Here is a 27828-nt window from a genome sequence, read left to right on the forward strand (position 1 = left end):
CATTCCCAAAAGAAACATAACACAAATATTCAATTTGTCTAAAAGCAATTTACTTTAATTTTGAATGACATTAATTAAATCAATTATCAGTGCTAAATTTCAGTGAACTAATCTAAAAACAATTGACGTTAATTACGAAAGATATTAGAACAATTATCAGTGCTAAATTTCAGTGAACTAATCTAAAAACAATTGACGTTAATTACGAAAGATATTAGAACAATTATCAGTGCTAAATTTCAGTGAACTAATCTAAAAACAATTGACGTTAATTACGAAAGATATTAGTACAATTATCAGTGCTAAATTTCATTTAGAAAGTCTAAGTTAATTGCGAATGATATTAAGTCAAATATAATCGGCTTATAACGCACTTGGTGCATTTTTGCCATCTTTAAATGTGCAAGTATCGTTGTGGCGAAACCCCTGATTGGTCAGTTCTCTTCTTTCTTTAAAAATGCAGCTTGAGACTACTTTACAACAGCTGCGTGAGACAAACACTGCTTTAATAGCACAGGAATATTTTTATTGATTAAATTGTGCTCTACGGGCTCCACGTCCTCTGCCTCGGCCTCTAACGGACGCCACAGGTCCTGCCCCGTACGCCTTAAACATGGCGTTTAAAGGGAGGTCAGGACACACAATTGAGCAGGAGGTTCGACCATCCTGGGATACTCCTTCTTTACTAAGGTAGCGTTTCCACAATAAGACAATATCGTCGTACTCTCTTCCGTTAAAACTAACTTTACGCGACTTAGGGTTACCCTATAAGAGGTCTTCTTTATAAGCATTTTATTTTCAAATGTTATCACTTGAACAATTTATAACATTGTTCAATGGACTTGGACCAAGGATTTTTCTTAAAGTTTCAAGTGCTAATGATACAAAAATTATGAGATTTGACTTATATATTTGTCGAGCAGAGCATTGAAATTGAAGAGTAATAGTCGTCAACAAAAATATTTGTCTCCTGGTATGTCCTGTAAAAAATGTTTGGGCAGAATTTCATACCCTTGGTTAACTCTTAAATTAGGAGTTAATGAAGTACGTAACCATATCATCAATCACATTTAATACTTCATGTTTTCATTATGAAGTAGAAAGTCACTGGTTGGGTGAATAAGTTATTGAAAAAAATAAAATAATGAAATGTCTTGAGTATGCAAAAAAGGTATGCCTGCACATTTTAAGAAACTACCATTTTAAAAAAGTCTGCTAAATAAAAATATATGTAAATCCTAATTTTTTTCATTATCACTTTAAACGAGCCCTTACCTGCAATTCAATGTGCTCTGTATTGCACTTCGTTTTCAAACAAACAACGAACGATCCCGTTCTGGCGTTCGTTGAACTAAATCGAATAAGAAACGTTCCGACTTCGGTTTGCTTATTGATTATTTCATCAGCTTTGTCTTCAGTCATATATCCGGCAAAGAAACTAAAAAAAATTCAAAATCAAAATCTGGGGATTAGGAACGACGTTTGATCGAAACTTTTGAAAGTAATCAGAGCCTAAATGTATTTATACGAGAGTAAGATGCACTTTAACGTCACAGAGATTATTGAAAGTGGGTTTCTGCTTTGCCTATGATAATATAATAACATAAAGTTTGAAATTTGAATAAAGTTAGATTGGTCACAGCTAATTCTCGTTCAAGGAATGTTAAGACTGGAAAGAATGAAAATATTATACGGATATCCAAATGTAGCTTCATTAATACGTATACATATCAAAAGTCTATGATTATTTAAAGACGTGAATTGACGTGTGCCCATGTGTGTGTGTACTATAAAAATGACGGTATTAATCTCTAACCAAGTCTCAGCCTCGACACAAAATAATAGACGTAAAATAAATTTATACCTGTGCGGTCCATTTTCTTTATACGTTATGGACTCTTTGGCCAATTTTTTAATCTGACATAAAATTTTACATAAAAGAGCAGTTAAAAACTATGCAAACTATCAAGAATAATGACAAACATGACACGATACTTTTACCTTAGCAAATAGACCGTCTTTTCCTGATTTAACAGGACCAAACCAAGCAACGAGGTTTGCAAAATCTTGATCGTGGACATATTTTTTGTCTCTCTCTTCTGTAAAAATATGATGGACGAAAAAAGTACATTTAACTGTCAAGACAAACAAAAATGTTGATTTATGAATACTCGTTATTAGAGAAACATTTAATTGCAACATTCTGCACACATTTCAGAAATTAATTAGTACTGTTCACTTAATGATACTGTTTTGATATACATATATCGAAGCCAAAATACATTTTGTACATTCATAAATAAACCTCGCTACTGATATCGTAAATTTCAATCGTGTAATTCATATATTCATATATCATCTTCAATTATTCAATACGTACCATATAGATCATAATAAATTAACCTCATTGAACTTACCAAAAGGATAAATTTTTAAAACGTAACATATAAAACGCAAAACTTGACTTTGCGCACACTCCTTAGCAAAGTCTCTTTCAAGAAGTGCCCTCATCTTTCTCCATTCCTAAATCAAAATACCGCACGCAAGGAAAAAAAGAGTAAAATTACACCGAGAAAAAGTTTTACCAAGTCAGTGCAATTTTAACAAGAAATGTCTGGAATAACTTATTACTTTTTTCCGTTACTATGCATCACTAATCACGTTTAACTCATTGAGCAAAAAGCAATGAATCGGCATGTCCCCAAACATCCCCAGAAAACGCATACCTTGAGGAAGTACCCCTCCCCTTCCCAAAATAGTGTCCCCCACTAGATACTTCAATTTGCCATTTTCAACTACCTAATCAATCACTAATGTTTTTTTCAATATGCTTTTGCTATGGGCGACCATTAGTACCTTCAATTTTGATTGGGACTGTGGACGTATTTTGTTCCAAAATTCCCTGGATTCTTCAGAGTGAAAATCTACCGTCGAGAAACCCTCAAATTGAAGAATGTGAAAAAATATTCTTTTTATTTTGCATGTTAGAAAAAACAGCAAGTACCCCTCCCCTTCCCAAAATAGTGTCCCCCACTAGATACTTCAATTTGCCATTTTCAACTACCTAATCAATCACTAATGATGTTTTTTCAATATGCTATTGCTATGGTCGACCATCAGTACATTATTAATTAATTGGGACGGTGAAGAAGGTATTTTGTTCCAAAATTCCCTGGATTCTTCAGAGTGAAAATTTACCATCGACAAAACCTCAAATTGAAGAATGTGAAAAAATATTCTTTTTGTTTTGCATGTTAGAAAAAACAGCAACAGCTATACCAGTCTGAACTTTTTTTGAGGACTGCTATGAAAATATTTCATCAAAATTATGATTCATTTCATCAGAAAATAATTTTTAATCATTGTTTCACGAGTGAATCAATATAAAATACTTGCATAACAGGTTAAATAACTGATCTGATTTTGATATTCAAGTTAAAAAAATACTAGTAGCAAGATAAAAAGTATCAGAGGAGCTTGTAATTAAATTCCAAGATGGTTTGCATTTACTTGGTATTTTAATAAATAAAACACCAAAATCTGTCTCAGAACTAATTTTGTTGAAATTTAAGCATACCCCTTCACCAAACCAAAACTACACCAAAACGAAGCTAAGCCGAATGTGCTTAAAGTTTACAACACCTAATAAAATTGTACATTTATTACATACATGCATGTGTGACAATGTGTAAGATAATGTGCTCTTTATTAAGCTACCTTTGAACTGTTTACCTGATATGCATTTCCATTAGAGTCATCAGAATCAGGTACACTATCTATACAAGTTTAAATGCAGCATTTTGAAAACTACGAAAATTCTCATTATTGAACGAGTGAAAATGCGGAAATCTTTATTTATTTACTACTCTCGCCATGTCTATTTTGAATTGGTTTTCACTGCTTTTCAACCAATCAGGTTACAGTACTTATAATGCATTTACAGCTATTGAACAGTGCAATTACACATTTTTACAGTGCAATTACATGCAGATAAACTGCACTTCAGTCAACCAATCACAGTCGAGAAATATCTCAAGGTAGCTATATTATTAAAAGCTTAGTAATGTGAAGTGCACAATGGGTTATACAAAATGGACAACTGATTCACCAAAGCCATATTTGTCAACGTTTGAGCGAAAATTCTTAAATATCTGAAATGACTGTGCTTCGTACACAAAAATCAAACTAAAAACGATGAGAAAGACCGTTTTGAATTTCTACAACAACTATTAACCTTCATTTACCTTCATCAGATGAAACTTCATCATTATTATCATCCGGTTCTCTGAAGAATTCGCAATCTTTGAAATTGAGCAGCTTCAATGCCTTATCCAGTTTAAAGCATATATAACTTTTCTCTTCACCAAAAGAAATGTCATCATCTTCTTCATCTATTTCGCACACACCATACGCAAATGGTTGCCATTTATTTTTATCATCTTTAAAATAAATAAGACCTCCCGAGTCACCATCCTTAAGAAACTGGTCATCGCATTTGACTTTAACGGCATTCTTGAAAATGGTTTCTCTTGACTTTTTACACAAATGCGAGTAATTTCTTTTATCAATAAAGCCTTTAATACCAGAATTTGTACGAACTTTAACAAAACCGTAGCCATTGTCTACTCTCTGGTAAAGCTCCTTATTTGCTTCTTTTAATCTCAAAGGAAAATTCTCCAAGTCTCCTCCACCAAGACTATAAAAATCGTTTTCGTTTCCAACTGGAATAAACATTACATCCGCTTCATCGTTAAACTTACTAACTGTATTGCAGGGAAAACTACCTAGTTGTTTTTCCTCGCCACTGTTGGGTAGCTGGTAGAAATACTTGTTACCATCATTTTCATTTCTGGCATTTACGTTATCAATTATCATCGAAACCTCATTTTCCTGATTAAATGTTTGTGTGGCAGAAATTTGGTCTGTAACACAAGCAACATGTGCACAAGTTAAAGCATAATGATTTTCTTTGTTACGACAAAACATTGTCAGAGTGCCATGCGAGCTGCTTCTTTGAGAATTATTGTTGTCATTAAAACTGTCGATATTGCTAACTTGCATGTTGCCATTTGTTGGCATTGTACTATCCTCAACGCGGAGGTTAGATAACAGTCGAAACCTTGGTGTTCTCAGTGATTTACTTTTAAATTCAATGTATTCCGAAGCATTCCATCCAAACTTATCATCAATCTCCTTTTTTAAAATTTCTTCAGATTTTCCTTCGTGGTTTTCAACTGTGACAAACAAATGGGGATATGGCATTTTTTCATTTAGACCCACTGTTCCATAGCCTTCACAAATCCACGATAAACTATACAGAATAGATTGAAGATAACACAAAAATAAAAAGAAAATTTACTTGAAATGTTGTAAAATGAATTCATGTATTTTGCCATTCAACGACAAAATAGTATTCTTATTAAATATCTGCATGATTATAATCAGCAATAACACGACATCACCTATCATAAAATATATGCTCCAGCATTAAAAAAAATAAAAAATATCAGTACTTTCTTCGGGTCTTGCTTGTGCTATGTATTATAAACACAAAAGAGTACCTTTTAAATACATCATGCACCTTTTCTTTCATGTTGTAATCTTCATCAAGAAATTCGTTTTCGAAAATATCGTCCATACTTGATGCTTTCTTTGAATCAACATCTAAAAGGATATGCCAGTTTTTAAACTACATATACTTCATTTTAATATACGAATAACGTAAATCCATCGCGCATATCAACCAAATTGTTTAATAATCTGCAGTAAATGCATAAGAAAACTCAAGTATCGCAAATTTTTTGTGAATTCAAATGCGGAAAATACTACATAAGATGCCAAAGTCAGAACTATAATTTAAGCGCATTGGTTTACAATGATGGATGCAAATTTCTGCTATAACTCAATCTTATATCCAATCGATTGGAAAGTGAAAGGGGTAATAAATTCATATAAAGAAGTGCAAAACTAAGCAACACTGAGTTGTTAGCAATAATTTATTCATGTGCAAAGGTGTCATTATGTATTTTACACCGCGAAAAATTTCTTAGCCCTTTAAAGAATAAGACATTACTCTTCTCAGTCCTATGTAGAAACTCCTTACTCTTCGTATTGATAATTTTACCCTACAACTAATCATATTATAATCATACTATATTGAGCAATACATGCCCCTGCAATGAGCTACTGTAGATGTAAAAAACGTAAATAACAACGGCGGAATATATATATATATATTGTAGTGGGGTATTTATCATAAAAGGCAAAGACAAATGATAAAATTGTATAATATTGCTGCTAATACACTGACAAATCCATTCTCATTGTAAATCCAACATCACCGCCGCTATCTCGCTCCAATACATCAACTGGAAAAAACTCAGTTGTTATTCTATACATCCCTAACTAACAGAATGCACCCTGCCAAGGAACGTCACATTGCTCGACAACTGCGAGAATAAAATATATTCACAAAAAAAACAACTGATGAAAACCATGATAATCAATTCATGATCTAAGAACAATAACACTCAACAGGATATTCAAACTTATCTGGAACCATATTTAAATACTTCTAAGTTATTACTTATATGGCCGTATGGACCGTTGGTAAGCTTCTTATGAGATTTAATTTTATTGTTTTATACAAAGATGGAAAGTTACATGAAAGAATGTTAAAGTGCTCAAATTTGCCTAAGACGTGAAGTTTAGCCAAATTAAAATGTTCGAAAATATAGTTGAATTTTCTATCATAAAATATGCAGTTAATTATTGTATGGTTTTTCTAATTAAATCTACTCATATTAGCTATTTCCTTATAAAAGATTCGGTCAACTTATATGAAGTCCATATAATAACATTTTTCTTGTTTTACGATCAGTTGCCACAAATGCAACATTGCCAAACAAGTCTTAACTCGTCTTATATAATGTATACGACAATACGCGCATATGGATTAACGACTAAATATGATATCAATTATTAAAAATCTTGCACTTTTTACATATTTACTTCATTTGACTTGGTGTGGCAAATAAAATCTGTTTTACTATAATGCCAGCTGTCAGTAATTCAAGCAATAAGAAAACATCTTAGGGCCTGTTTATATGGAGCCGAGTTACCGACTGACCGAGTTACTCGCTCAACTGGGTTTGACAAAGTGATCTGTTTATACGGCACCGGGTAGCTTGGCTAGTACTTCTGTTCATTTGTCTTAAATGAAGTTTGCTATGCTAACTTCGAGTAAAGGCCCGAGATTTTAAAAAGCCTCAGTTTCGCAGCAAAAATGGAATGGGTGAATATAAAATTGAAAAATATGATATGTGTATGTTTTTGTATAATAATGCTGAAAGTACAAGGCTTAGTACGCATGCGTACCAACAGAGCCAATTTTCTCGCCTCGCCGAATTACTTGGCAAATGTGTTTATATAGAAAAATTTATCCCGCCTAGCTGGGTAACTCGCTTACACAAACCGAGTTCCCGGCAAGAACAACGATAACACACTAAATTATCAGGTTATAGCCCTCCTTCAAGTACCTTTCATATACGTACATACCGTTTGGGTTGTGAAAAGGTGACGACAGATCACTAAATATGAAAGGAAATAAAGTTGAAATTCAACATACTGTGTATCAAAGTAATGACAAATGACCATTGGAGCAAACTTATAAGAAAATTATTTTTTATATCACAGGTCATCAACAATTATTAGTCATGCAAAATTGGACGTCACGTGATGTAGACCAAAGAAATAATTATCATACAGCAGTTGACAATATGTAGTGTAGACTAAAAACATACCTATTGCACAAACACTTTAGGTGGACTACAAATACCCAGTGATTATGATTATGACTTTAATAAGCTATTTCTCAATAACAATAGAAAAACAAAAGTTCATAAATAAAGTGTAATAAAATACTTCTTCGTGCTGTAACATTTATCTGATGCGCTTAAACTTTTTGAAGTCATCACACTTTCCTAAATGAAATCAAATCCATTGAAGAATGTGAAAAAATATTCTTTTTGCTTTGCATGTTAGAAAAAACAACAACAGCTATACCAGTCTGAACTTTTTTTGAGGACTGCTATGAAAATATTTCATCAAAATTATGATTCATTTCGTCAGAAAATAATTTTTAATCATTGTTTCACCAGTGAATCAATATAAAATATTTGCATAACAGGTTAAATAACTGATCTGATTTTGATATTCAAGTTAAAAAAATACTAGTAGCAAGATAAAAAGTATCAGAGGAGCTTGTAATTAAATTCCAAGATGGTTTACTTGGTATTTTAATAAATAAAACACCAAAACTACACCAAAATTAAGCCAAGCCAAATGTGCTTAAAGTTTACAACACATAATAAAATTGTAACATTTATTATATACATGCATGTGTGACAATGTGTAAGATAATTTGCTCTTTATTATGCTCCCTTTGAACTGTTTACCTGATCTGCATTGTCATAAGAGGCAACAGAACCAACTCCACTATCTATACAAGTTTAAATGCAGCATTTTGAAAACTACGAAAACTCTCAGTATGGAGCCGATAAAAACTTGTTGTTATACTTGCAAACAAATTTACAATGGAATCATGAAGACAATTTAGAAATTGTACAACAAACGTAAAACAGCAATGGGTGTATTTGCAAAATATCGGCTGGAAATTACTTTCAGAGATTACATTAAAAAAAGCAGCTAAATTCGAAACGTGATTTGCAATTCTATTAATGTCACACCAGGGAAAATATTCACACCTTCGGGGTGATCAATCTCCATAAAATATATATGCCAATCTTTAGTACAATTAAAAGAAATTTTGTGAAAACAAATTGCATTTCGTATGGTGTCTATACGTATGAACAACTAAATAAACACGTGCACATGCTGTACTCATATCATTGCTCACAAATACAGTCGTAAATTTTTACCGCTCATTTTGTCTACCAATTGATCCATCGTTGATAAAGATGCGTTCTTAGTATTGTCTTTAAGCAGCCTATAAAATTATTGATTCATCAATTCTCACACCAATAAAAACACCAATTTCTTTCATTCAAATGAAGCATTAAATTGATGATAGCGTAAATGGTTTTTATAAAACAATAGTGAAGAAACCATACCTGTTAAATCTCTTCAAACGAGTTCCGCAATGACTTACTGTACAACAAATATACAAAAAGATAACGAAGTAATATCCGTTTGTTCTTCGAATGCAACACTAACACTAGCAACACCCTTTCTGGGAAATCATTACATATATATAGTTTAAATTGTTATTAAAGAATTTGTAAATTAGTTTCGGTAGCCTATCAAGTTTCAACTTTCAAGGAGTTATCCATTGAGTTCTATAATAACTGGAGCATTGAGTTCTATAATAACTGGAGCGGCTATCTTTACTGGGGCGAGGTCGCCAAAAAAATGGCGGCCAACGGACGTATTTCCGCTGAAATGATCGCTTTGCAGAAAATAATATCGACCTCCTGGTGTCTATAGTAAATTATAAAAGAATTTTTCAAAAACAAACACGATATCACAGAATATGGATATCGTTAGTTCCATATTCTGTGACGATATCTTTTTTGGCATTTCTTTTATAATGCCAAACTACAATCGTTCAATTGTTGGATGTCGTAGTTTCCACAAAAAGGAACATATCGCTTCTCACAGGTGAGGTAGTTGTTTGTTTTGTTAGTCCGTCAACGATTGAAAAGCAATTATACATGCACTTGAAAAGCCATAAAATACATAATTTTTGATCATAATTTATCATCATTCCATAGATCGTAATTTTTAAGACTGACTTGAACGCCAAAATACTGATGTTTTCCTGTTTTGTCTATAAAATTCTGCATACTTTTCTGTCATTTGTTAATGCATGAAATCGTAAAATTTACTCTATCTAGTTTGCAAAAGACCCAAATTTTGCTCTGTGAAAGTATCAAGAAAATGATCAGCCCCAACAGTACCCATGATTTGGAGCAGAGCTTGTTATGTTCTATTTGCTGACAACATGGAAGACCAAGAAGTAAAGATGACTGGAAGATGTTATTGACCAGGCAGAGTCTTAAAAATGATAATGCTGTAAAGATAATTGATTTATTGTCTGCCTTATCCAGAGTTATTTATTTGATCATGGTCAATTTCTATGGATGGAGACAATGGATCGATAGCCTTGAATGCTTTGAAGTAAAGTTCATGAACAAAAAAGATGGCAAGAAGGTTGTTTGTTTTGATGCTTAATTAAATGTCAATTCACAACATATAAAATGGAAAGGCCATAAAGTTTGTGTCTATGTAAACATTTGTACTGAGATTGATGATGACTTGATGCATGTGAAGCATTAAACTGAATAAGCCATTGGGTTTTATATAACATAATGTTTAAATCATGTCATATTTTATCAAAATATTTAGTTGAGTGTTGTTTAAATGTTACTAATATTATTGCACTATACTGAAGCATTAAAGATTCAGTGATGAACCTTTAAAATACTGTACTGTATATTTCTTATATATTTCTTATATTTCTTTAAGAAACAGTTTGAGCTTATTTACCTATTAGAGTACAGAATGGGGATTTATCATATAATCATTGCCGCTTTTAAATAAATGTCACTTTTCAAAGCTTTTCTACAAATATTTTGCTTCTTATTTTTTCAGATTGATGATATAGAGGTAATATAATCCAATAACTTTATAATTTCTAGAAAGCTTTTAAGCTTCTAGCATAAAAGTACACTATAGGTATTTAATTCATTTGGCTTTATTGCCTTGTTGACACATCCATATGCATTTCATCATTCATGTATGAAGAAAACACCAAGTGGGATACTCAGAGAACAAAATGCACTACCAACTGCTTATGAAATTTATTATTGAAGTGAAAACTGTGTTAATAATTCAAATTGCACTTATATTGAAAATATAGGAAAAACAAAACAAAGTGAGGGTAGAAGTATTAAAACTAAAAATGAATTATAACACCATTGGAAGCATAAGTGTTTTGATGATTATTTGCATTTCGCTCAATTATATCAATACAACAAAATCAAAATGTGCCACAACTTTACAAGTATTGATGCAGTTGCACTTCAGAACATCACAAAAGGTTACAAAGTAATTTCTATTACATTTAAAACCTATGCAGACTTGAGTCTTTGAAATTTCATGAAACTCAATTACAGAAAATCCGTAAATATCCAGAGATTATATGTACTTTTAAAGAAACAAGTAAAATCCTACAATGTGGCGAAAAGCCATTGCCCATTGCATGAAAAAAGAAGAAAATAGCAATGATAACAAATAAGCTAACTCGTGGAGTGAATGAACTATGATATACTTTTGTATAGACTAAAGAGTTTACGATCAAACAAGTTTGACGCTGGTAAGAAAACGACGCATATCTGCATTCATAGATAGGCCGACATAGTCTTTCGTAGTTATAAATACATCCTCGTAGCCGATAACTGGAAGCTAGTTGACTCGCTGTTACGAATTGTGGTTTTAACGTGATTTTCATCAAAATTGTTGCCAAATCCCAAATACACGTACATTTTCCTTTTTTCCTCAGGAGGAGTAATTGTGAAATTTTGAAAGCGGTCAATTTCGAGATCTCAACGGACGAAATCCGCCATTTTTGTCACGACGGCGATGCAGCTCGCCCCATATTATGAGAACCCAATGAACTGGAGCGTCCCTGCGCGGCCTTAGATATCGGATGTTGTAAAAAAAATGGCGGATTTCGTCCGTTGCCGCTGAGATTTACCGAAATTGACCGCTTTTCCGAAAATTTCACAATTTCCCACTCCCTCCTGAGGAAAGAGTGAGGAAAATGTATATGTGTATTTGGGATTCGGCAAGCAATTTTTTGATGAAAATCAAGGTAAAAACCTTAAATTCATAACAGCGAGTCAACTGTGGTTGTCAGTTATCTGCTCCTACAAGGATGCATTTATAACTATCGACGAAAGAGCTATGTCGGCTACACATGAATGAATGTGCGTCGTTTTCTACCAGCGTCAAACTTGTTTGATCGATTAAACTCTTTAGTCTATACAAAAAGTATATCATAGTTCATCTCCACGGTTCACGAGAGAGAGAAGCTTATTTGTTATCATTGCTATTTTGCTTCTTTTCATGCAATGGGCAATGGCTTTTTTCGCCACAATTGTGGGATTTTTACTTGTTTCTTTAAAAAAGTAAATATTAAATCTCTGGATATTTACGGATTTTCTGTAATTGAGTTTCGTATTATATTTCAAAAAGACTTAAGTCTGCATAGGTTTGGTAAATGAAAACAAACAATATTGTATAGAAATTACTTTAAGTAACCTTTTTGTGATGTTCTAAAGTGCAACTGCATCAAATACTTGTTAAATTGTAGCACATTTTGATTTTGTTGTATTGATATATGAATTGGGCAAAATGCAAATAATCATCAAAACACTTATGCTTCCAATGGTGTTTATAATTCATTTGTAGTTTTAATACTTCTACCCTTCTTTTTCATTTTGTTTTGTTTTTTCTATATTTGCAATAAAAGTGCACTATAATTTGAATGATTAACACAGTTTTCACCTCAATAATAAATTTCATAAGCAGTTGGTAGTGCATTTTGTTCTCTGAGTATCCACATCTAGTGTTTTGTTCATACAAGAATGATGAAGTGCAAGTAGATATGTCATAGCAAGGCAATAAAACCAAATGAATTACATACCTATAGTCTACTTTTATGCTAGAAGCTTAAAAGCTTTTTAGAAATTAGAAAGTTATTGGATTATATTACCTCTATATCATCAATCTCATGAAAAGAAATAAGAAGCAAAAAATTTGTAGAAAAGCTTTGAAAAGTGAAAAACTTTTCTTTAAAAAAGCAGCAATAATGCATATGATAAATCTCCATTCTGTACTCTAATAGGTAAACAAACTCAAACTGTTTCTTAAAGAAATATAAGAAATATATAAGAAATATGCAGTACAGTAACTTTAAAGGTTTCATCACTGAATCTTTAATGCTTCAGTATAGTGCATTAGATATTAGTAACATTTAAACAACACTCAACTAAAATATTTTGATAAAGATATGACATGATTTAAACATTAAGTTGTATAAAACCCAATGGCTTATACAGTTTGAAGCTTCACATCTGCATCAAAGCATCATCAATCTCAGTACAAATGTTTACATAGACACAAACTTTATGGCCTTCCATTTTACATGTTTGTGAATTGACATTTCATTATGCATCAAAACACACACAACCTTTTTGCCATCTTTCTTTGATTCATGAACTTTAACTTCAAAGCATTCAAGGCATCCTTAGTGAATCCATAGTCTCCATCCATAGAATTTGACCATGATCAACAGTCAAATTCTGTGATAACAGTGGTCTTCGAGCCAGCTTAATGTCTAAAAACCTTAAACAATGTTTGGACTTTAATATAAAACAAGTTTGAACGACATTTATACATGTTTTAACTTCTTTTTAGAAGGATGAAAAGCGAACTTTGTTTTGGCACGTGAAAACATGCCTTATAACTTGAATACAAAACTGACACCCCTCGTTTTTTTTCATTAAAAGGATGTAAAACACACTTGTCTATCTTTATAATATTGTTTGAATCTTTGAAAATGAAGCTGTCAGGCCAAAAAAATGCTGTTTTTCGTTAATTTTTGTGTTTCCGAGCAAAATTAGCTCGCCCCAGTCCTTTTTGAAAGTTCAGAGCGTAAGCAAAAAAAAAATCACTTTGCAAAATATTTCAAAAAGTTAGCAAAAAAATATTTTGAGTTCTTTTTAAATAAACTGTTATGCCATATTATTGTGTTACTATTGATTGCACCATTAAAGAGTCAAAAGGTTCAATACCCACTTAAAAAAAGACAAAAACACAATTGACACTCCATATTCATAACTTTTGAAACACTTAAGTAAAAATTGTACTGTAATACAAGTATGAAAAAGATTATTAGCCTAATATTATAGAATCATCATATATTTTCACAAATATGACCAAACATTTTAAACATGCATCCAAAAATTTAATATATTACATATACATTTATCATCATCTGTATTACAAGAAAAAACTAATTTTATATTCAATATGATATACTATAAAATTTTGATACATGATATAGCTTTGCTTGCTTTATAATCATTTTAAAACCTTGGTTCAAACCACTGAGGATGAGGGTTGCTTTTTGGCATTTATGTAGAGCAGGTTATATTAGCAATACTTGTCATGTTGTACACTTGGCTATTTATTTATAAGCATGAACTTGCAGATAAAATGCTCAATACACAAATATGGATGCATGTAATATATTCCACCAGTTCTTAAGAAGTGGGAGAAGTAAATGACAAGAACAAACAATCACCCACAATTCAAAATTTTAAATCATCACTTTCACACATTACAAAAAGAGCATGTGAAATTCTTACTAAGTAAGTCTAACTTTGAAAGCAATAAAATTGTTATGAAACATGTTATATTAAGTGGATTGTGTGTATTTTGCACAGCATTCAAAGATACAGACTACCTGTTATCAGTTTTGTTTTAAATTTTTGGTCTTTCGACGACAAATGAGAAATTCATATTTCGAAGCAAGTTCTCCCTTTTATGTTTTATATAATACAGCGTTACGTATATAAAACATGTCTTTAAACGTCCACAAAGCATCTTAACACATTAATAACCAAATTTTGCAAATGGTTTTGAAAAAAATAAAACATTTAGGCTAGCATTCTATTCTCAAGTTAGCAGTTTTTGCAAAACAATCCGTCACGCAAATAAAAAGTCCACGCGAGATACACGCGGAATTATGGATAAGATCATCCGTAAATGTGGAAATGATCTCAAAACCAATTTTGAAATTCAATTTCAAAGCACAAACATTCCTACTGATCAACAACTTATGTCAATTGTTAGGTTATGCTCTCATGTGATGTGTATTTGTGTATCTTGTAAAATGTGTGTTAACTTCCTACATGTTTAATTACACTGGTCAACAGCAAATTTGGTGTCTCAGTTTTGTAAACTGATTTTGGATAATTTTGATGTGCTGAGTCCAAAAATAACACTATTTTTGCTGGGTCAGGTCGAGATTTTAAACTATCGTTAATTTTCTATTTTTTAACTTTTAAATACCCGAGAAAGGTACAACAGAAGTACTAACCATTTACCTTTTAAAGTTATATTATCTGAACAAATTTAAATTTTTTAGCACTAGCAATACAAAGAAGAAAGCATTTGAATAAGCAATTTTTGATTGAATTTCAATTAGGGAGTTTAGGTTTTGCGATTATTATGGGATATTTAAAGATAAAATAAGGCTTTATTTAGCCCATACTGAAATTCAATGGTAAAACTTGTTAAAACACACCAACATATTAATGTACGTAAAAAAATAATAAAAAGTAGAAATAAGAAAAATAAGCCAGATGTTTTTTGCTATGTTTGTGGTGAATACACACTTGCACCAAATCGCAATACTGTCACCACCTTTATCAAGCGCGTTTACTATGCATATTTTGGCATGAAGCTCGGCGATCAAGACAAAAGTTGGGCACCTCACATGGTTTGCAAAAGATGGCACGCAAAAGTCCATGAACTTTGGCATCCTCATGATTTGGCGAGAGCCTTAAATCATGCAACCGATTGCTACTTTTGTGCTATCAATGTCATGGGAATTAACAGAAAAAATCGCACAACACTGGAGTATCCCAATCTACCGTCAGCTATGCGCCCTAGTCCTTATAGTGAAGAAATTCCCGTACTTGTATTTGAAGATACAAGTATTGAAGAAAGCAGTAGTAGCCAGGATGAAACTCAAAGCATTGCCACTACCGTTGATGCATCCTTTCCACATGACTAAATTGTTTTCCCGATGGCAAAATTGTTTCCCAAAACGAACTAAACGATCTTGTTCGCGATTTAAATTTGCCAAAAGACTCTGCCGAACTTCTTGCATCTCGTTTAAAGGACAAGAACATGCTAAATGGTAAAGTTAAGGTAAGTTTCTTCCGTACCACGCACCAGGAATTTTTAAGATATTTTGCTCAAGAAAAAGAATTAGTCTATCGCAATGACATAGTAGAGCTACTGAAACATCTCGGCGTACCTGAATACAAATCAGAGGACTGGCGACTTTTTATCGACAGCAGCAAAAGGTCCTTGAAATTTGTGTTGTTACACAATGGAAATCAATTTGCATCTGTGCCATTGGCACATTCGACAACATTAAAAGAACAGCATGAAGCAATTAAGTACGTCCTAGAAAAAATTTCTTATGACCAACATAAATGGCTGATTTGCGTTGACTTAAAAATGGTCAACTTCTTGCTTGGTCAACAGTCTGGATTTGCCAAATACCCATACTTTTTATGCCTCTGGGATAGTAGGGATCGTACTCATCATTACGTGAAAAAAGAATGGCCAGTACGTGAAGAGCTTGCAAGTTGTAGAGCAAAAAATGTGATAAACAAGCCTCTAGTTGACAGGGGACGTATTTTATTTCCTCCACTGCACATAAAGTTCGGTTTGATAAGGCAATTCACTAAAACTTTGGATAAAGATGGACGGTGTTTTCAGTTTCGTTGTAAAACCTTCCCCAATTTGTCAACTGAAAAATTAAAAGCTGGTATTGATCCCGAAAATCTTGGCTCTTTAAGCGATGAGCAAGGAGAGCGCTTTCACCATGACTTAAGAGAAAGGTGGGACATGGTGATGATGGCAGACTACTGTTGGAATTTAAAAAGAGATGTGCAAGCACCAAAACATTCGCGACAATCAAAAAAAACGAAAATTTAGACCGTAATAATGCAAACATTAAGTTTTCATTTTTAGTTACATGTACTGTACATGAAGTGTACATGATTCTTTCTTGGAATACTGCAATTTTATCATAAAAACTGACATTTTGTTTTGAAACATCTTGAAAACATGTAAATCTTGAAAACATTGTTTTAAAAAAATATAACTAAAGTCGCATAATTTTAAATTCAAATTTGCAAAAAAATTTGACCTCCGAGAGCAAAATGAATGTTATTTCTAGATTTAGCATAGCAAAAATATAGTAAATCTGTCAAAAAATATCAGACACCTTTTAAAAAGTTTCTTTTTGTTGACCAGTGTTATAGAAATGATTGTAAAGGTAATCGATATTATTTGTAACGAGAGCTGAGGAAATAAACTGACCAATCATAGTTTAGCGTCACGTATGTAAATAGCTGTATCATTATGTGCATCAGTTGTCGTGTGCTAGTCTTTCTTCTATGTGTGGGAATAAATGTGATAAAACCTCCAGACATCAGTTTGATTATTTATCATGGCCACTGCATCAAACCCAACATCAACAACTGTCAGGATGACGTGAAAGCTAACAATAAAAATCAATAACGACATATCAAATCACTAGAAAAATCTCAAAAAAAACCAACAAAAAGACGTTATTCGCACTGTATGCATGGAAATTTAATTTCAAATTAAATTCCTTACAGATAATAAAGTTTTTTTATCATTTCGACGTAGTTTAATATGAAATGAGTGAAATCCACGTTGTTTGGTATGAATTGTTTTGCATGTGGTGAGAATATTGCTTTACGCTGCAGTGCTGTAGTGCTACTACCAGTAGCAAATAGGCGTCGACAAATCAAAGGTCAATATTAAAAAGTACAATTACAATGATCAACACATCTGTGACATCGAGCGCTTAACACAGAAAGAAAAAATAAGCTTTTTAAATTAGGCAAAGAAATGTTGGGAATTTCAAGTGTGCTACAACATGTTAGACAAGTAAACATGCTTCGGCATACTTAAGCCATCTTCAGTACAAGGAATGTTTATGATATCTACTTACAATTATATTTATATTATTTAAGTGAGAGTGTATCGAATTGCTATAGATGATGGAATTATTTACAAGTTGAATATCGTGCTGATGAAAAGAATTGTGTAAAGAAAGCAATAGCTATCAACTTTATTTATCAAAGAAAAAAAAAGTAAAAAACTGAAAGAGATGTGAAATTATTTGAAAATGCGATACAATAAATATACAAAGAGTTAATTTAGAAATCTCATCTGTACACAAAACAATTACTGCTTTAGTTTGCTCGCTTGCTTGCCTCAGGCTTGCTCGCTGCGTAAACATTTTTTCCGTAAAAAACTTGAAAATGAGAAATTTTGAGACCATTCCAACAATAATGACTAAATTATCTTAAATTTAGTAAAAAAATTCAGAAAAAAACACTATAAGAAAAGTTTGCATGATTTCATTTTCATTTATTTTTATTTTCACTATGATTTCATTTTCAATTGCTTTGCGAAAGTAAACACGCATGCGCAGCTCTATGTCTCAGTTCTCACTTTTACGGAACAAAAAATGTTTATATACAAATAGCAATGTATTTGTGTCAATTTTTTAATTAATTGGAAAGTTTTTGTTGCAAGACAATGTGTTGAAACAAACTAATGAGTTAAATGACAGTCAACGGCAGTTGGCCTTTTCACTTCACACTGACACTTGTTGTTCATTTGTAGCAGAAAAATGTCAGATGAGAGTTTTCAAAGCTTATTAGCTGATGCATTCAACCTAATTTTGGTCGATATTGACAGAGTTGTAGACGATACTAGTTTAAAGAAACTTCTGGAATTACTGGATTTTAAATGCGATGATTCAAGTGCGTTTTCTCAATTTGTTAAAACTCAGATTTTCAATTTTCTCTCCGGAGTCATTTCCGCAGAGCAAAGCCAAAGAGAAATGTGTATTGGAACCATTAGTTTTGCTGTACGTTTATTTGGAATTGTTTACAGAAAGAAGGTACAATCCGGTACACTTTCTAATTGTGATGGCTCTGGTGGGAATTTTTACCATCTGCCAGAATGGGCTCATTGTTCATGAATACAACAATAATAATTAACTCTAGTGTTTTCAATGACGTATTAATAATAATTTTAAGCGTGGTTGATTCCAGCTGTAACATTATCAATTGCTATTTCAGCACAATTACAATTTAAAATGTGATTTTCTCAAATATAACGAATCATATAGCTCTTGTACCATTGAAAAGTTTCATAAGCATTTTAATTTTGAACCATTAGAAAGTTTTATAACTATAGTAATTCATACCATAGGAAAGTTTTAAAACTATTTTCATTTATAGCTTTAGAAAGTCACGTGACTACACTAAGTTTATATCATGATCGTTTCAACTTTCAAAGTTTTCTTTCGCGCTTGCAATAATGTTGATCACCAAAGACTTTTATTTAAACATAAATGAATCACTGGCTGCATTTTTTGAATGAAATTTGGCGGAAAAAAGTGTTTGCAAATTTGAGAAATAGACTACAGCCTATTGCACATCACTCAAATTACAACCACACATTCGCTTTTTGCTGATTTTCCACGCATTATCATTTATTACTCGTTTTTTTTGCACTGATAGCCGTGCAAAAACAAGCGCTTGAAGAAGATTTTGTAAGAGCTAGCTACACCATGCTTTAACTTGCAGAACAAAAATAGAAAGCGCCATTCTGTAGTAAAAGTTTTACGTTGCAACTGCATGGTTCATGTTTATACGCATAAAATACAACATGTAGTTATTCACACTACCTGAATCTTTGTCCAAATAATGGAGTACAAAGTTGAAAATGATTTGAGCTGATTGGTATGCAGTGCTTTTAAAACTTACCCATATTATAATACTGTTGTTTCATATTTCCTGCCAGTACGTTGCAATTTCTTCTTTCGATCTATTAGAGCTAAAATAGTATTATAAATGTGGTTCCAATTATACATTAGTATCGAAATGAATCCTTATTTCCTAATCTAAACTATTTAGCAAACACGTGCCATGTTCTTTCCATAAATCCAGATGATTTACAACTCCTACAGTAGGAAACAAGAAAAGAAAGTTTTTCAAAAGAAAGTGAATAATTTTTAATAATACGAAATTAGCGAGTGTTTCAACATTTCAACTTCGGGCAATCCTCTCCACTTGATTGTTGCATTTCATGCCCACATACGTGTTCGCACGCGGACCTATTTTCTCTGTTAATTGTCTAATGTATAGATTTATATGAAGTATTCCCGATTATTGCACAAAAAGGCAAGGTAAGAAAAACAAAATATTTTATGCCACTGGAAAAGATTTTTTTCAAACGTCGAGTCTCAGGATGAAATAAATTAGGTGTTGTAGATTTTTATTGTATTTTTTCGTAGATGGCATACCGTGTAGTATCATATCATCGGAGGTTTTTCTCTCCACCTCAGCTTGCTGGAGTTTCTCGATTCTTTTCCTCCACAGTAAAACTAAATTATGATGTAAAAGATAATGAAGATTTTGGTGAAAAGGTCCTAAAGTCTGACAAACCCGTTGTCGTTGACTTTCATGCAACGTAAGTTTTTCTCCATGTTGAGAGACAACTGGGGACAGTGTGGATAATTGGAGGTCATTCAACTAATTGTTTTTTTTCAGGGAAAATACAATAATGAAATTGTGCAATATCTGTTTGGCAGAGACAGCATGTTTTTATTAATACAACATTATACATTTTCTACAGATGGTGTGGCCCATGCAAGCAACTCGCTCCAAAGTTAGATTCTCTGATTGACTCTAAAAATGGTGCAGTAATGCTGGCTAAAGTTGATATTGATGAAAATACTGATTTGGCAATGGAATACGCGGTATGATTTAAAAAATTGTTGCATTTGATATTTGAAGTATACTTACCGTAATAATTGATGGTTGTTTATTAGATAACAGCTGTGCCTACTATTCTTGGGATGCGGGATGGAAAGATAGTTGATCGAGTAGTTGGATTGGCTAGTGATGACCAGTTAAATAACCTATTAACTAAATTAACTGATGGACATGAATAAATAGGCATCATAATTCTAGCATGTTTTCAGTCAATTGACAAGGTTTAAGTGAACAGTGGTTGTTCAATGACTTCATATTGCAATCAATTTTAAAAATGGGGATGTATTTTATTGTCAATGATTTTGGTTTAAAGAAACAAATATACCAACTCCTTTCCAATAAACAGATGTGGCTTTACACATGCAACTAAATCATTAAATTTTTAAAATAGTATTTTTATCAGTTCTTATGAACATTTATGATGCAATCAAAAGTTTAGTTTTGTCATCAAATGTCAATAATATTTTCGTTTGTATACACCAATCTGATGTGAACATTTCATTCCCAAAAGAAACATAACACAAATATTCAATTTGTCTAAAAGCAATTTACTTTAATTTTGAATGACATTAATTAAATCAATTATCAGTGCTAAATTTCAGTGAACTAATCTAAAAACAATTGACGTTAATTACGAAAGATATTAGAACAATTATCAGTGCTAAATTTCAGTGAACTAATCTAAAAACAATTGACGTTAATTACGAAAGATATTAGAACAATTATCAGTGCTAAATTTCAGTGAACTAATCTAAAAACAATTAACGTTAATTACGAAAGATATTAGAACAATTATCAGTGCTAAATTTCATTTAGAAAGTCTAAGTTAATTGCGAATGATATTAATTCAAATATAATCGGCTTATTACGCACTTGGTGCATTTTTGCCATCTTTAAATGTGCTAGTATCGTTGTGGCGAAACCCCTGATTGGTCAGTTCTCTTCTTTCTTTGAAAATGCAGCTTGAGACTACTTTACAACAGCTGCGGGAGACAAACACTGCTTTAATAGCACAGGAATATTTTTTATTGATTTGATTGTGCTCTACGGGCTCCACGTCCTCTGCCTCGGCCTTTAACGGACGCCACAGGTCCTGCCCCGGACGCCATAGGTCCTGCCCCGGACGCCATAGGTCCTGCCCCGGACGCCTTAGGTCCTGCCCCGTACGCCTTAAACATGGCGTTTAAAGGAAGGTCAGGACACACAATTGAGCAGGCGGTTCGACCATCCTGGGATACTCCTTCTTTACTAAGGTAGCGTCTCCACAATAAGACAATATCGTCGTACTCTCTTCCGTTAAAACTAACTTTACGCGACTTAGGGTTACCCTATAAGAGGTCTTCTTTATAAGCATTTTATTTTCAAATGTATGAGATTTGACTTATATATTTGTCGAGCAGAACATTGAAATTGAAGAGTAATAGTCGTCAATAAAATTATTTGTCTCCTGGTATGTCCTGTAAAAAATGTTTGAGCAGAATTTCATACCATTGGTTAACTTTTCAATTAGGAGTTAATGAAGTACGTAACATATCATCAATCACATTTAATACTTCATGTTTTCATTATGTAGTTGTAAGTTACTGGTTGGGTGAATAAGTTATTGAAAAAAATAAAATAATGAAATGTCTTGAGTACGCAAAAAAGGTATGCCTGCACATTTTAAGAAACTACCATTTTAAAAAAATCTGCTAAATGAAAATACATGTAAATCCTAATTTTTTTCATTATCACTTTAAACGAGCCCTTACCTGCAATTCAATGTGCTCTGTATTGCCGTCCGTTTTCAAACAAACAACGAACGATCCCGTTTTGGCGTTCGTTGAACTAAATCGAATAAGAAACGTTCCGACTTCGGTTTGCTTATTGATTATTTCATCAGCTTTGTCTTTACTCATATATCCGGCAAAAAAACTAAAAAAAATTCAAAATCAAAATGTGGGGATTAGGAAGGACGTTTGATCGAAACTTTGGAAAGTAATCAGAGCCTAAATGTATTTATACGAGAGTAAGACGCACTTTATCGTCACAGAGATTATTGAAAGTCGGTTTCTGCTTTGCCTATGATAATATAATACCATAAAGTTTGAATTTTGAATAAAGTTAGATTGGTCACAGCTAATTCTCGCTCAAGGAATGTTAAAAGTGGAAAGAATGAAAATATTATATGGATATCCAAATGTAGCTTCATTAATACGTATACATATCAAAAGTCTGATTGTTTAAAGACGTGAATTGACGTGTGTGCCATGCACGTATGTAGCTACTATCAAAAGAACGGTACTAATCTCTAACCAAGTCTCAGCCTCGACACAAAATAATAGACGTAAAATAAATTTATACCTGTGTGGTCGATTTTCTTTAGGCGTTATGGACCCTTTGGCCAATTTTGCAATCTGACAAAAAATTTACATAAAAGAGCAGTTAAAAACTATGCAAACTGTCAAGAATAATGACAAAATGACACGATACTTTTACCTTAGCAAATAGACCGTCTTCTCCTGATTTAACAGGACCAAACCAAGCAATGAGGTTTGCAAAATCTTGATCGTGGACATACTTTTTGTCTCTCTCTGTAAAAATATGATGGACGAAAAAGTACATTTAACTGTCAAGGCAAACAAAATTGTTAATTTATGAATACTCGTTATTAGAGAAACATTTAATTGCAACATTCTGCACACATTGCAGAAATTAATTAGTACTATTCACTTAATGATACTGTTTTGATATACATATATTGAAGCCAAAATACATTTTGTACATTCATAAATAAACCTCGCTACTGATATCGTAAATTTCAATCTTTTACGTGTAATTCATATATTCATAAATCATCTTCAATTATTCATTACGTACCATATACATCATAATAAATTAACCTCATTGAACTTACCAAAAGGATCAATTTTTAAAACGTAACATATAAAACGCAAAACCTGACTTTGCGCACACCTTAGGAAAGTCTCTTTCAAGAAGTGCCTCCATCTCTCTCATTCCTAAATCAAAATACCGCACGCAAGGAAAAAGAGTAAAATAACACCGAGAAAAGTTTTACCAAGTCAGTGCAATTTTAACAAGAAACGACTGGAATAACTTATTACTTTTTGCCTTTACTATGCATCACTAATCACGTTTAACTCATTGAGCAAAAAGCAATGAATCGGCATGTCCCCAAACATCCCAGAAATCTCATACCTTGAGGAAGTACCCCCTCCCCTTCCCAAAATAGTGTCCCCCACTAGATACTTCAATTTGCCATTTTCAACTACCTAATCAACCACTAATGATGATTTTCAATATGCTATTGCTATGGTCGACCATTAGTACCTTCACTTTTAATTGGGACTGTGGACGTATTTTGTTCCAAAATTCCCTGGATTCTTCAGAGTGAAAATTTAACGTGGACAAATGCTCGGTTAGGGTACCTGGTAATATAGGCCACGGTTAAGTTCTACATATGACTATACTTCAGGTGGTAACGCAGGGTTGATAAAACGAGGCATATCCTCCGTGTAACATGCCCAGTGGGGTGTGGGTGTGGTAAGATCAAAAGTTTACTTACTCAAATCAGTATTTTGTTTTGCTGGCGAAGTTCTCACATCAGTATTTTGTTTTGCAAGTGAAGTTCTAAAGGCAAAATTATTGATGTAATTCAAAGATGAAAGACAAGATTCAAATGCGTAAGGAACAAGTTCAATATTTACTTTCGATCTTTGGACCGTCCATTCGTACCTTCTGCCGCGTCCAAACTCTAAAATAGAAAACCAAATTTGCCACTACAGTGATTGGACTAACAACAATAAATGATTGTGCACGTGATTGTGCACGTGCGGGAAATACCTCTGCACCACCAGGCAGCATTCCAGCATCTGAAACAGAGGAAAGAACAACGATAACACACTAAATTATCAGGTTATAGCCCTCCTTCAAGTACCTCTCAAATACGTACGTACCTTTTGGGCTGCGAAAAGGTGACGAAAGATCACTGAATAATGAAAGGAAATAAAGTTGAAATTCAACGTACTGTGTATCAAAGTAATGACAAATGACCATTGGAACAAACTTATAAGAAATTCGTTAACAGCTTTTTTATGTCACAGGTCATCAACTATTATTAGTCATGCAAAATTGGACGTCACGTGATGTAGACCAAAGAAATAATTATCATACAGCAGTTGACAATATGTAGTGTAGACTAAAAACATACCTATTGGTGGAATTGGGAGTAGATTCTTCACTTGGAAGTCTTAAATCTTGATAATGAGCACGTTTATTGCCCGCTGACAAATCCTCGTTTAACTCAGCTATTCAAAGTGAAAAAATCATTTTACACTTATCCAGCTCAAGAGGAATAAGGTCTCTAATAAAAACTGCATCATAGATGTGAATTATTTAAAATTTTGATAACGTAAAAAATACTTCATATTAATTATTCAATTGTAGAATCAAAACTACATACAAAGTGTAAAATTTTTATAATACAATTCTATATAAAATAAACATACCATAATTGTTGTTGCAAAGTTCTTTGTAAAAAATATTCAGCACATCATTTCTTTCTAACTGATACAAAATTTGCAGAAATTCTTTAGTATTTCTATGCGATAATTCATCCAAAAGCTTTTCCATTGGATCGTCTTCTTTTTTCAATTTTCTTAATGATTTTTTGATTCAATTTAAATTTATCGGCAACACCTCGCCAATCAAGAAGGCTTTCTTTCTGGACATTTAGTGCTTCTTTAACATCCTCTCTAATCTTATATGATAACTCGCTAATGGTTTGCGATGACGGTGTTTTGTTCTGCAAAATATAGAAAAACATTCATTGAATTTTCTAGCAAATGTTCAGAGCAAAAATATCATCGGACTTGCATTGACTATTAATTGCACTTTAAAGCAAAAAAATCAAAACAGTGCATTTGATCTACAGGTGACGTTGGCAGTTAAAACATTAATTGTGAGGTGTGTGTATTTATATATTTCATTGTGCCTGACTGAGTACTTTTGAAAGTGAGTAGGTATGACAGAGCACATGAATATTCACTCCCCCATGATCAAGGTTCTAGCTAAGGCCCAGTTGATCAACCTTAAAAAGGTAGAAAACAAAAAACACAGTTTTTCTGATGATGTTTTCACCTGTCTATATTAAATGACACATATAGTTTACACAGCCCATGCATAAATTAAAGCAACATTTATTCTTAATGAATACATTACTAATTATTCCCTCAGACATAGTTTTATAAACACAAATACATTAAATAACACAAAGCTCTAATTTACATCCTTCAGTTCAATAAGTGCATGTATATCAAACAAAATATTACCAAAATTTTATGAAACGATGATGAGCATCACTTCCTTGGTCTGGCACAAACACTTTAGGTGGACTAGAAATACCCAGTGATTATGATTATGACTTTAATAAGCTATTTCTCAATAACAATAGAAAAACAAAAGTTCATAAATAAAGTGTAATAAAATACTTCTTCGTGCCATAACATTTATCCGATGTCCTTAAACTTTTTGAAGTCATCTCACTTTCCTAAATGACATCAAATCCATTGAAGAATGTGAAAAAATATTCTTTTTGCTTTGCATGTTAGAAAAAACAACAACAGCTATACCAGTCTGAACTTTTTTTGAGGACTGCTATGAAAATATTTCATCAAAATTATGATTCATTTCATCAGAAAATAATTTTTAATCATTGATTCACCAGTGAATCAATATAAAATATTTGCATAACAGATCTGACAATAACTGATCTGATTTTGATATTCAAGTTAAGAAAATACTAGTAGCAAGATAAAAAGTATCAGAGGAGCTTGTAATTAAATTCCAAGATGGTTTGGATTTACTCGGTATTTTAGTAAATAAAACACCAAAATTACACCAAAATTAAGCTAAGCAAAATGTGCTTAAAGTTTAGAACACATAATAAAATTGTACATTTATTATATACATGCATGTGTGACAATGTGTAAGATAATTTGCTCTTTATTATGCTCCCTTTGAACTGTTTACCTGATATGAGCCAAGAGATTCAAGTCCACTATCTATACAAGTTTAAATGCAGCATTTTGAAAACTACGAAAACTCTCATTATTGAAGCCAATAAAAAACTTGTTATAATACTTGCCAACAAATTTACAATGGAATCATGAAAATAATTTAGAAATTGTACAACAAACATATAGCAGCAATGGGTGTATTTGCAAAATATCGGCTGGAAATTACTTTCACAGATTACAATATTGATAAATTTAATTTAAAAAGTAGCTAAATTCGAAACGTGATTTGCAATTCTATTAATGTCACACTAGGGAAAATATTCACACCTTCGGGGTGATCAATCTCCATAAAATATATATGCCAATCTTAAGTACAATTAAAAGACATTTTGTGAAAACAAATTGCATTTCGTATGGTTTCTATACGTATGAACAACTAAATAAACACGTGCACATGCTGTACTCATACCATTGCTTACAAATACAGTCGTAAATTTTTACCGAAGCTCATTTTGCCTGTGAATTGATCGATCGTTGATAAAGATGCGTTCTTAGTATTGTCTTTGAGCAGGCTATAAAATAATTGATTCATCTATTCTCAGACCAATAAAAACAACAATTTCTTTCATTCAACTGAAGCATTAAATTGATGATAGCGTAAATGGTTTTCATAAAACAATAGTGAAGAAACCATACCTGTTAAATCTCTTCAAACGAGTTCCGCAATGACTTACTGTACAACAAATACACAAAAAAATTACCTAGAAATATCCGTTTGTTCTTCGAATGCAACACAAACACTAGCAACACCCTTTCTGGGAAATCATTACATATATATAGTTTAAATTGTTATTAAAGAATTTGTAAATTAGTTTCGGTAGCCTATCAAGTTTCAACTTTCAAGGAGTTATCACCAGAGCCCTCTATTAGTAAGAGTTGGGACAAACGGTCTGGGGCGAGCGCGGAGCCGCCATTTTGGTTCCTACTTGCAAAGTGAAACTCTAATAATACTATTGGAAATTGGGTTCATATGCAAAAGAAGAAAGACATTTAAGCTTATTCCATGGTAGTATCAAGTATATTAGGAATAATAGCAAGCT

At 32.5% G+C, this 27828-nt stretch overlaps 3 protein-coding genes and 1 long non-coding RNA gene across 9 annotated transcripts; 2 read left to right on the forward strand and 2 right to left on the reverse strand.

Annotated features, from left to right (window-relative positions):
• Window positions 1–28: 28 nt before the first annotated feature.
• Window positions 29–27682, reverse strand: LOC124452658. Of its 5 annotated transcripts, none has more exons than XM_047003244.1 (14): window positions 27425–27682; window positions 8940–9007; window positions 8457–8500; window positions 7924–7982; window positions 7558–7589; window positions 5562–5664; window positions 4245–5311; window positions 3733–3776; window positions 2857–2940; window positions 2418–2523; window positions 2002–2099; window positions 1865–1917; window positions 1276–1438; window positions 29–765 (listed from the first exon to the last, which is right to left on the reverse strand). In XM_047003244.1, the coding sequence occupies exons 2-14, from the start codon at window positions 8965–8967 to the stop codon at window positions 526–528; spliced, it is 2121 nt and encodes a 706-aa protein (XP_046859200.1). In that variant the 5' UTR covers window positions 8968–9007; window positions 27425–27682; the 3' UTR covers window positions 29–525. The 5 variants fall into 5 exon arrangements, with proteins under 5 accessions (XP_046859200.1, XP_046859199.1, XP_046859201.1 ...); XM_047003243.1 differs by lacking the exon at window positions 27425–27682 and adding an exon at window positions 9132–9324; XM_047003245.1 differs by lacking the exons at window positions 7924–7982; window positions 27425–27682 and having other exon boundaries at window positions 8940–8985.
• On the forward strand, window positions 5090–17218 carry LOC124452663. Its single transcript, XR_006950832.1, has 3 exons — window positions 5090–5100; window positions 12987–12990; window positions 17143–17218. It is a non-coding gene; the product is annotated as an uncharacterized LOC124452663 (long non-coding RNA).
• Window positions 20104–21054, forward strand: LOC124452661 (thioredoxin, mitochondrial-like). Its single transcript, XM_047003250.1, has 4 exons — window positions 20104–20122; window positions 20231–20406; window positions 20572–20695; window positions 20768–21054. The coding sequence occupies exons 2-4, from the start codon at window positions 20231–20233 to the stop codon at window positions 20888–20890; spliced, it is 423 nt and encodes a 140-aa protein (XP_046859206.1). The 5' UTR covers window positions 20104–20122; the 3' UTR covers window positions 20891–21054.
• LOC124452660 lies at window positions 21239–23368 on the reverse strand. 2 transcript variants are annotated; one of them, XM_047003248.1, is made up of 4 exons: window positions 23190–23368; window positions 23055–23107; window positions 22463–22625; window positions 21239–22039 (listed from the first exon to the last, which is right to left on the reverse strand). In XM_047003248.1, the coding sequence occupies exons 1-4, from the start codon at window positions 23313–23315 to the stop codon at window positions 21737–21739; spliced, it is 645 nt and encodes a 214-aa protein (XP_046859204.1). In that variant the 5' UTR covers window positions 23316–23368; the 3' UTR covers window positions 21239–21736. The 2 variants fall into 2 exon arrangements, with proteins under 2 accessions (XP_046859204.1, XP_046859205.1); XM_047003249.1 differs by lacking the exon at window positions 21239–22039 and adding an exon at window positions 22052–22168 and having other exon boundaries at window positions 23190–23367.
• Window positions 27683–27828: the final 146 nt, after the last annotated feature.

The sequence above is a fragment of the Xenia sp. Carnegie-2017 genome, unplaced genomic scaffold (genome assembly GCF_021976095.1).
Source record: "Xenia sp. Carnegie-2017 unplaced genomic scaffold, XeniaSp_v1 HiC_scaffold_25, whole genome shotgun sequence".
NCBI classification, from domain to species: Eukaryota; Metazoa; Cnidaria; class Anthozoa; order Malacalcyonacea; family Xeniidae; genus Xenia; species Xenia sp. Carnegie-2017.